General features: G+C 45.7%; 1 protein-coding gene across 1 annotated transcript in view; it reads left to right on the top strand.

Annotated features, from left to right (window-relative positions):
* Positions 1-2,952: 2,952 nt before the first annotated feature.
* Positions 2,953-11,373, top strand: part of tbc1d2 (TBC1 domain family, member 2) — a gene marked incomplete at both ends in the record, with an annotated part of 21,246 nt that continues 12,825 nt past the window's right edge. Inside the window, 3 exons of the mRNA XM_080526985.1 lie at positions 2,953-3,072; positions 3,175-3,876; positions 4,524-4,695. Coding sequence (XP_080383111.1) covers positions 2,953-3,072; positions 3,175-3,876; positions 4,524-4,695 — 994 coding nt within the window. The remainder of the gene's footprint in view (positions 3,073-3,174; positions 3,877-4,523; positions 4,696-11,373) is intronic.

Raw genomic sequence — 11,373 nt, 5'->3', positions numbered from 1 at the left:
CGAGGCCCTGCGGGGAGCCCAGTCCCTGAGAGCCCAGTCCCTGCAGCTCCGAACTCCGCAGCCTCCTCAACAGCTCCAGGTTCCGCATCTTCCGCAACTCCTGACCCACACAAGGTCCAAACACAGACAAGGTCCAAATAAACGAGGCATTGTTGCTGTTAGCATACTGGTCGGCTACACACCCCTAGCTAACGTCTTGGTTTTTGTTCAATATGTTTTTTTTTTGTTTTTTTTTTATAAAACATGAAGCACACAGCAACGACAAAACATCCAACGAAAGTCAGACAACCATCGATACCCACATCACAAACTTACTAACAGCAAAGAAAAAACAAAAAAACATAAAAAACAGAAAACACCCACAAAACAAGAAACAAACAAACAAGCAACCAAAACAAACAGATATAGAGGTGCTGCTACAAAGGCATGAAAACAAACACATTTAAAGTTGACAATCGTAGAATAGAGCATATAACATAGTTAGGACATGTTACAGGAGAAGAAACACAACAGTGTGTTTCAGCTAACGTCTGTACGTCCATAGGGACAGGTGAGAAGAACCAATATCATTCATTCAGAGTTATCTCATTTCTACATTTCCGTACACTAACAGTAACTATCGAATAGGACACTAGTGAACTCGTCAGATAAATAAAAATAAAGCTTACCTTCGCGGAAAGATCGTCAACAGTGTTCAAGTGTACAGAAGTTACAACGTCAACAACACAACACGCATGCTGCCACCACCGCTGTCAGCTTCTTCACCTCTGACCGCGCAGCGCTGTGAGTGGTTTACTGCGAGGTCGCCCCCTGGCGGCACGGAGGAAAAACGACAAAAAGAACTCCACCCGTAAACGCCTATAATGTCATCGACTGTAACCTTCACTAACAGGTTGCTCAATAGACAACTTTCAGTGAGCGGAGAAACAAAGACTGGTGTGGCGTTTTTAATTGTATTTCTCCCCGGCATACGTCTGCGAGAAGTACACGTTGTTCACCTGGAAGTCAAACCGACTTTTACCGGTCATCCAAACTTGAATGTTTATTAGGTAAGACTTTCATGTGGTGTGTGCGCGCGCGTGTGTGTGTGTGTGTGTGTGTGTGTGTGTGTGTGTGTGTGTGTGTGTGTGTGCGCGCGTGCGTGCGTGCTTGACTCTCTAGCGCTACTGCTGTTTTTACTGTGTTTGTTGAGTTTCATCTAAAGATGCGTTTATTTATTTGATTGAAAACTGTAGCTGTGGAATGATTGACCGAATGAACCGCTCACTCATCAGGCAGGCACACACACACACACACACACACACACACACACACACACACACGCACGCACACGCACACGAGATCTACCTGGTCCTACGACTCGCCCTCAGGTATGTTTCAGACACACCTCTACTGTAGTCTAACAACATTACAATAATATCGTAATAAATGCTTCTTCAGCCATTTATAACGTAACACAAGCGAAGGAAAGAGGCTGTCATCCAATGTCTTAAAACAACTTTCAGCGGGCATCATTCCATCGAGTTCTGGATCAATAATTCTGTCTCCCCAACTGGCTCATATCTTCCAGGAAGTAACCTGTTGTACAGTGTGTCGCCTACCAGTGTTGGACTTGGCTGGACTACAGTTGCAGTGGAATAAGTCGCTATGTCACACGGAGACTGTCTTTAAACACGAGTAAGTGGGCGGCTTAGGCTGTACACAACATGAGACAATAATTGCAATTAATAGTTTTGTTTTTTCTACTACTGTGGAATGATGTAAAGTAAGCCAATACATGTATAATTAAACAAGTAATAATTAAATAATAATTAAACATTAATTCAATACACGTTCAATACATTTTTACAGGCTATTAGTAGTAAGTCATGTCATGCTCCGTTATTTCCTTTGTAGTTCAACTACTTGTGAAATGCACACCCGTGTTAAATACGTGTGTTCTATAGGATTAAATTAGCACACATAATTAAACCCTAAACCTTAAATCACTCAGATATCAACAAAGAACGGGCGCCTGTATTCAGCTGAGATCCTGCCGGCGGATATGATGGTTAACATCAAATCATCTATTTATACATTTACAATAGCCTCTATTTATACATCTGTATACACCATACTGTACATAGCTATATACCTCTAACTACCGTACCTATCACTTATCACTATCGTGTTTTGTATCACTATTTGCACTTCTTCTTATTTTATTTATTTAGTGGGGCAGTCCCACTCTTATTTTTCATTTTATTGTACAGATATAGTGAAGACAGACAGGAAAGGGAGAGAGAGCATGTCAGAAGGTCATGGGCCGGATTCAAACCCATGCCAACATGGGCATATGTATGCAATAATAGACCGTGGTGCTAGACCACTGGACCACCCCAGGCCACACTATTTGTACTTCTGGTTAGATGCTACATTTTGTTGTCTCAGTTGCTGAGCTCCGCAATGACAATAAAGTTGAATCTAATCTAATCCAGTCTTAACAGAGTTGGCCACGGTGAGAGTTATTGTTTAAACAGGATCTTGGTCCCCTGCCAGAGACTCACAATGACCCACTTGTTAAAACAACCACCTGTCCACTGTAAACCCGCTGCCATGAAGACCACTGTTAAAGACAGTAACACAGAGAAGACAAAGAAAAAATAAGTGTTTAAAAAAAAGTGTTGTTTAATATATATATACATATATATTAAGACTGATACTGAAAGTGAAGATTTTAAGTATTTAAATGAGCAGCATGTTAACATGTGTCCATGTGATACACACACACACACACACACACACACACACACACGTTAACACGTGTCCCTAGTCTCATTGTGGCCTCCTTCCTGTGTCTGGTCTCCTGAGGCAGATGTGTATATATAACCTCTCCATCCCACCAAGTCATTGTTTGCTGTTTTCCTTTTTTTTTCTTCTCCTCCCTCTCACTCCCTCCGTTCTCTCAGCGTGATGGAGGGAGCGGAGGGAGAGGCAGGAAGTCCCAGCACTGCCTCGTCTCACTCACTTCCTGCCTGGGGCGAGGGGGCGGGGGCGGGCCCCGCGGGGGATCCTGATTGGATCACAACACCGGTGGCGGCAGAGGATGGGAGTTCTGAGGAGATCGCTGACCACCCACACACACTCTCATACACACTCTCACACACACTCTCTCACACACACGACATGGGCCAGCACAGCCTAGACCACCAGAACCAAGGGGTCCTCACTCAGTCAGCCACCAAAGAGAGAACCACCACTACCTCCACCACCACTACTGAAGACCCCCACCCCGGAAAGGACCCCCCCACACCCGCTACCTCCACCAGGGACCACCACAGGGAAGAGGACCCAGAGAAGTGTGCTACCAGCCCCCAAGACCACCAGGGAGGAGGGGTCCTGGCTCAGTCAGGTTCCAACACCCAAGACCATCTTAACAAAGAGGACCCTAGCACCACAACCACCCAAGACCACCTTAATAAAGAGGACCCTACCACCACAATCACCCAAGACCATCTTAATAAAGAGGATCCTACCACCACAACCACCCAAGACCACCGTAACAAAGAGGATACCACCACCACCTCCAGGGACCACCAGAGAGGAGGGACCCCCAGCCTAGCCCTCCCGGCCCCCCAGGGCCAGAGAGGGGGCCCCCCCGCCCCCAGTACTAAGCTGTGTGGGTACCTCCAGAAGCAGGGAGGCCCCCTGAAGGCGTGGAAGCTGCGGTGGTTCACCTACGAGGAGAAAAAGAGCCAGCTGTTCTACTACCGCACGACCCAGGACGTGACATCACTGGGCAGGGTGGACCTGCGCAACGCCACCTTCACCTACCCCCTGCAGGGCGAGGCCGGGACCTTCCACGTCCAGACCCCCGAACGCACTTACGTCCTCAAGGTAGCACGCCGCGCGTGTGTGTGTGCATATGTGTGTGTGTGTGCACGTGTGTGTGCATCCGTGTGTGTGTGTGTGTGCTGATTTTGAACTTGGTGAGTTATTGGACTCTGTGTGTGTGTGTGTGTGTGTGTGTGTGTGTGTGTGTGTGTGTGTGTCTGTGTGTGTGTGTGTGTGTGTTATACATGTCTGAAAGGTCCTTGGTTGTTGTGGAGGGAGAGTTACAGAGCTGGGGGGGGGGGGAGAAAGAGGGGTGAGGGGGTGAAATTAAACAAAAGAGGTCTTTTGTCTGAATGCCTCTCTCTCTTCTCTCTCTCTCTCTCTCTCTCTCTCTCTCTCTCTCTCTCTCTCTCTCTCTCTCACACACACACAGCTCTCTCACAGCTGTGGTCTCTCGTCACAGGCGACAGTCAGACAAGCTTCATTGAGACCAAATCCTTTCCTCTGAGTGTCTTAGTCCGGACTAATTCATTAATTAATTAATGCTAATGCTTCCTGACTGACTCCCTCTCTGCTTTATCTCCATGTTGTAGTACTCCAATATAACAAAAAAGAACCAAGCAGACACACACACACACACACACACACACACACATACACTGACTACCCAATAATCCACCACATTTATAATCAAACCGCTTGTGTTCCAGGCGGCGAGCCAGGAGGCTAGGATGTACTGGCTCCAGCAGCTGCAGCTGAAGCGGTGGCAGCACAGGGACCAGCTGATAGGGGGGGGCACACACACTACCCAGGACCCCCAGGGAGGGGGGGGGACACACACCACCCAGGACCCCCACAGACAGGAGGGACACGGGAACCCAGGTAGGACTGAACACACACACACACACATACATACGCGCGCACACACGCTGGCACGCACACGCACACACACACACACCGCCCACGAAGTTTCACCACAGATGCACACTAACACACACACACACACGCCAATCCTAACCTCAACCAAGCTGCAAGAGGAAGTCTGGTGCGGCGTTGCTCTGTGCCTGGTGACGTCATAGGCGGGGTCAGCAGGGTGCCACGGTTAGAATGTTGCAACAGGATGAAGTCCAACGCGGCTCCAGGGGATGGATGGATGGATGGATAGATAGATAGATAGATAGATAGATAGATAGATAGATAGGAGGGGTTAGTTACAGAAATATGGCCTAGAGGTGGTGGCCTAGAGGTTAGAGAGGCTGGCCAGCAATCGGTAGGTCGCTGGTTCAATCCCCATCCTAGAAGGGAACTGGATGTGAGCTGGTGAGAGTTGCTGGTGTCATATCTAACGTACCTACCACTGCTGTTGTGCCCTTGAGCAAGGCACTTGCCTTGCCACACGCCGAAGACGGCCGTCCCTGTGCTGTGAGGGTGTGCTTGGGCGGCCAGTGAAAGGGCTTCTGTGAAGATATCCAGAGGCTACATTACTTGTGCTCTGTACATTGACAATATTGTTGAATCTTATCTTATCTTATCGATCTGGGAAGGGTGCGGCTTGTGGCTGGGATGACACAGCAGACTGCTCCTGACTCACCCAGCAACGACATGACCTCAGGGATGAGTGTGTGAGTGTGTGAGTGTGTGTGTGTGTGTGTGTGTGTGTGTGTGTGTGTGTGTGTGTGTGTGTGTGTGTGTGTGGTGAATATTGACCATTGCTCCAGGGTATATTACATCATTGGCTAATTAAATTTACATCATTGGCATTTAGCAGATGCCTTTATCCAAAGCCATTTGCAACAAACACGTTTTTTTTTATACTTTATTTTTCTTTTCTTTTTTACATGAATAACAAAGAACAAAAAAACAGACAGGTCATTGTGGGTATTGCATTCTTACATATGTCTTCAATAGTTTGCTTTGTGTCACAGGTTACTTTGTCCATTAGTCATAATAGATTCAGGGAATATCAGTATCACTCTCAGTCCATCTTGTCCTCAGAGGGAATCAGTAAGGTTGTACAGGAACTTTGTGTGCCCTTATCCAATCTCTCAGTCACAGAAGGAATAATTGAGACAATAGAATAAAAAAAAAGTCAAATTAAACAGGTTGTGATAAATTATAAAAAGAAAAAACATACAGAGACCATTTGCGTTTGATAACACACAAACCCCCCATATAGAGCTAAGTTGGGGAAGAGGAGGCAGCATCCACCCCTCTGTATAATATCCATTTCGACCAATACCTATACATTTTATCAACACAGAATCTCAAGGAGAACTCTCCATCTCAAACATTCCCTGTATTATTGTTATCCATTCTCCTTTTGTTGGAGGATTCTTATTCAACCATTTCTTAGTTATTGCTTTTTTGCTAGCTACCATTAATATTTTAAGGAGGTACTTATCCTGAGTAAGTGTGGTCGGTATATTACCCAAATATACAATATCGAATCTACATTCAATCTCCATTCCCATTATCAAATGTATTTCTGAAATTATCTCTAGCCACTATGATTGAATTGCTGGGCATTCCCCAAAAAATTGATAGAAATCAGCCATTGAATTGTTGCACTCTCTCCAGCAATTCCCGGCTCCCGGTGTACCATTTTGTAAATATTTTCTTCTTGAACAAACACGTTTGTATGACTAAGTGAATCATCTATCCTTCAGTCATTATAAGAAAAAGTAATCTGCTAAGATTATGCTAGTAAGTACAGACGATAGTGTTTAACCCTGAGACGGGGAAGAGCCTGACAGTGGTGTTGTCCCTGTTATACTGTCAGTCAACGGTTACAGCAGGTTACAGCAGGTTACAGCATGACACAGTCAGTGTGTGTAGTATAGAGCCACCATTTGATTCAGCAAAACATCGCTGAGCCGAGCAAAAAAAACACTGTAAAACTCAGAATACTCTACAGCGGGATTTTTAAATTGTTTTTGAGAAAACTGTCGTTGTTGTTAGGTTTAGTGTAGTGTGCTGTAGTGGGTTGAGAGTCTGTTTGTAGGTTTTGTAAGTGTAGCCTACATGATATCTGTGGTTGTCTAGGTGTTTTCCCTGTCTATGTACAGCAGGGGAGGCTGGTGGAGGTAGAAATAGGAGGATGGGGTCATTGTAAAACATGTGTGTTTGATACCATTCCTGTCATGACAATAAGCCTGTCCTCCGATTTCTACCTCCACCAGACACCCCTGGTGTATAGGATCTTCTACACACATCGGTGTGTTTGTCTGTGTGTGTGTGTGTGTGTGTGTGTGTGTGTGTGTGTGTGAGTGTTTGTGTGTAGGACGTTGTGAGCTGAACACACTGCTGCAGCGTTCCACAGTTTACATATTAAACTCTGACATTTATTTTAGTGGAGCCCAGCCTCTGGTTGTAGCGGCCCCGCCAGGGGAGGCTGGCAGTGGTAGAAATCAGAGGATGGGCTCATTGTAATGCATGGAATGAGGAATTGGAAGTGTAGAACAGCGTAGGACAACGCTGGTAGAAGGAAGCCTGGAGGGCAGCCTAGTCACGTGGTCCTCTGGCATCCAGCTGACGTCTGGGACGGTAGCCCAGGGAGAGCCTGGCTGACCCACTGTGATTCACAACCACAAGGAAACTCCCCTGGTTCAACCTTTACTTCTGCCAGGAAAGTCCTGGAGAAAAAGTTCTCTTTTCTAATAAGCGCCTGGTTGATCAGATCATCTGAGACATCACTGCCGCTGTGTTCTACATTTACATTTACATTTTGGACATTTAGAAGAAGCGTTTATCCAAACTGAAGTGACTTCCACTTACTTTAGACAAAAGTACTTGTTGTATCATTTATCCATCAGTCATCATTAGAAGAAGAAAACACACGCCCCGCGGTGGTGTAGCGGTCTAAGCACTGGCCGCTAGTGCATGCTGCCCACCGGGGCCGGGGTTCGTATCCCGGCTCGCCAGATCCAGATATGGCCGAGGCACACGGGAAGCGGCATATTGGCCGGCCGCTTCCGAGGGGGGTATAGGAGTATTTCTGGACTAGGATCCGTCGCGCAACACCGCCCCCGTCTGGTGTCGGAGTAACGGTACTGGGCTCGAGGAGCCAGTCACCCTAGTCCTCTGGGACTGCCGGCCACGGGGTCGTGCGGCGGATCCTTCGCAATAGGCAGGGGATAATTGGATGCTAAGTTGGGTTAAAATTGGCTACCAAATTGGGTGAAAAGGGGATAAAATCTGAAAAACAAATAAAAATAAAAAAAAAAGAAGAAGAAAACACATCCATGCTAGGACCAGGGGCCATTGGCATCACCATGCTAGAAGAACAAAGGATTACTTTTTGATTTTTGATCAGAAGGAAGGATTATTTTTTTTTCTTCCAAGAACAAGGAAACTCCCCTGACCTTCACTCAAGTCCTGGAGAAAAAGTTCTCTTTTCTAATAAGCGCCTGGTAGGCGGAGGACGCAGTGTGTGTGTGTGTGTGTGTGTGTGTGTGTGTGTGTGTCTGTGTATGTGTGTCTGTGTATGTGTGTCTGTGTGTGTGTGTGTGTGTGTGTGTGTGTGTGTGTGTGTGCATAGCTGTAGAAGGCTCGCTCCAGTGTGTGTGTGTGTGTGTGTGTGTGTGTGTGTGTGTGTGTGTGTGTGTGTGTACTTACATTTACATTCAGCAGTCGCCTTTGTCCAAAGTGACTTACAACAAATACATTTGACTAAGTAAGTGAATCAACTACACATCAGTCATCATAAGTAAAACCTTCCATAAGAACACGTGTCATATCCAAGTGTCAGTGTCTGTTTCAACCTCACAAACACCTTCATCACCCAATGGAAAATAAGATGACTGCAGAGTTGTGCAACCCCCACCGCCCACCCTTCGCGGGGTAGACCACCAGGGAGGTGAGATAGGGGGGGTGGGGTCAGGGACAGGATGTGGTGATAATCTGATGTACTTTGATTGCTCTCCGCACCACTGGTAAACGGCGTGCACTTCCTGTCAGCGCCCTCAGCTTGGCAGCGCCACAAAGCTGCAATAGTCGACCACCGCCATGGAAACGCGCCCTACATCGTCTCCTGAGACGCGGTGCCAGTAAACGCCTTAGAGAGCTGACCTCAGATCAGATCAGACAGGCCTAGAGACAGACTGAATCAACACTGGTCCAACTCTGTTTTATTGTGTCCAGGGGAGGCTGGGGAGTTATATAATATAAGTACAGTATATATATATATATACAACTATATCTGGCTATATATAACTATATACAACGATTTACAATAATATATATCTACCATAGTATATATAACTGTATACAACTATATACAATAATATATATCTACAGTATAGAACTACAGTTAGGTCCATATACTGTATATTGGGACTCTGACAGAATCGTTGTTATTTGAGCTGTTTACCAAAACATATTCAAGTTACAGTTATATAATGAATATGGGCTTAAAGTGCAGACCCTCAGCTTTAATGTGACGGTACTCACATCCAAATTGGAGGAAGGGTTTAGGAATTACAGCTCTTTAATATGTAGCTCCCTCTTTTTCAAGGGACCAAAAGTAATTGGACAATTGACTCAAAAGCTGTTTCATGGACCTCTGTGGGCTATTGCTTTGTTATTTCTTTAGCAATTAACTCTTAATCAGCCATGAGTGCGTATATCGCGTATATCACTTAATCATGTGAGTACATATATTTTAATATCTTTGCACTCGATCAAATTTCAGGACCCTCCTTTCATGTATTTTCCTAGACTATCGACCAGTATCCTTACATTTTCAAAAGCTAATGGATAAGCTAATATAAAGCTATTTTGCTGTTTTTCTGTGTAGGAGGCAGGCTAATTTACAAGCGGCCAACTAGTGGTTGTGTGTAAATAGCAGCTTCCCATTGTAAAAACTCTTATAGCAGGTGAAAAAGGCACAGCTGTTCTAGCGTTAAGCAGGTAAAAGGTCTGAGTTGATTCCAAGTGTGGCATTTGCATTTGGAATCTGTTGCTGTTAATGCACAACATGCGGTCAACAGAGCTCTCAATGCAAGTGAAACAGCCCAATTCTAGGCTGCAAAAAAATCCATCTGAGAGATTAGGAGTGGCCAAAGCAACAGTTTGGTACATTCAGAGAAAAAAAGAACACACTGGTGAGCTCGGCACCACAAAAAGATCTGGACGTCCATTGAAGACAACAGTGGTGGATGATCGCAGGATCATTTACATGGTAAAGAAAAACCCCTTCACAACATCCAGCCAAGTGAAGAACAGTCTCCAGGAGGTAGGCATGTCATTATCCAAGTGTACCATAAAGAGAAGACTTCACACAAACAAATACAGACGGTTCACCACAAGGTGCAAGCCATTCAAGACTCAAGAATAGAAAGGCCAGATTAGACTTTGCCAAAAAACATTTTTTTATAAAACAGCCTAGTTATGGAACAGCATTCTTTAGACAGATTAAACTAAGATCAACCTGTACCAGAATGATGGGAAGAAAAAAGTATGGAAAATGCTTGGAACGGAATGCATACTACAACATCAGTAAAAAACAATGGAGGCAGTGTGATGACATGGGCATGCATGGCTTCCAATGGCACCAGGTCACTAGTGTTTATTGATGATGTGACAAAAGACAGAAGCAGACGGATGAATTCTGAAGTGTTTAGGGATATACTGTCTGCTCAAATTTCAGCCAAATGCAGCAAAGTTTATTGGATGGCGCTTCACAGTACAGATGGACAATGACCCAAAACATACTGCGTAAGCAAACCAGGAGTTTTTTAAGGCAAAGAAATGTAATATTCTGCAATGACTGAGTCAATCACCTGATCTCAACCTGAACAAGCATGCATTTCACTTTTTTTGCATATATTATTATTATTATATAATAGGGCTCAACAGTTAAAACATGTCACGACCCATTCTGTGGTTTGTACGTTATCACGTTGTCTTGGCGTTCTCCCTCTCCTCTGTGTGTGTGTGTGTGTGTCAGGTATTCAGGTGTCAGGTGTGTGTCAGGTATTCACATCAGGTGTGTTGTGTTCTGACATGCCCCAGTGAGCTGTCTGACAGAGTTATGCAAATGCCTCTAGTTCCCAGGGTCCTCCCAGCCGTTACACCCAGCTGCTACAGTCAGACTGAACACCCTGACATGAGTCGTCAAACAAGCATTCCATTGAACCCGTCTGCCCATTTCTACCTCCGCCAGCCTCCACTGATGTGTACAGGGCCGTAGAAGGGCAATAATCCAGCAGCAGGACTGGCATCTGCTCCTTTGTGTGAGGAGGAACAGGAGCTGCACTGCCAGAGCCCTAGGAAATGACCTCCAGCGGGCTACTCGTGTGCATGTTTCTGACCAAACTGTCAGAAACGGACTCCATGAGGGCCCGACGTCCTCTAGTGGGATTTGTGCTCACAGCCCAGCACCGTGCAGCTCTATTGGCATTTGCCAGAGAACACCAGAATTGGCAGGTTCGCCATAAGCGCCCCATTCTCTTCACAGATGAGAGCAGGTTCACACTGAGCACATGTGACAGACGTGAAAGAGTCTGGAGACGCCATGGCGAATGTTATGCTGCCTGCAACATCTTCCAGCATTGACATGTC

Source organism: Nansenia antarctica (assembly GCF_963989245.1).
Source record: "Nansenia antarctica genome assembly, chromosome: 3".
Classification (NCBI taxonomy): Eukaryota; Metazoa; Chordata; class Actinopteri; order Argentiniformes; family Microstomatidae; genus Nansenia; species Nansenia antarctica.
This window is presented reverse-complemented; position numbering and strand designations above follow the sequence as displayed.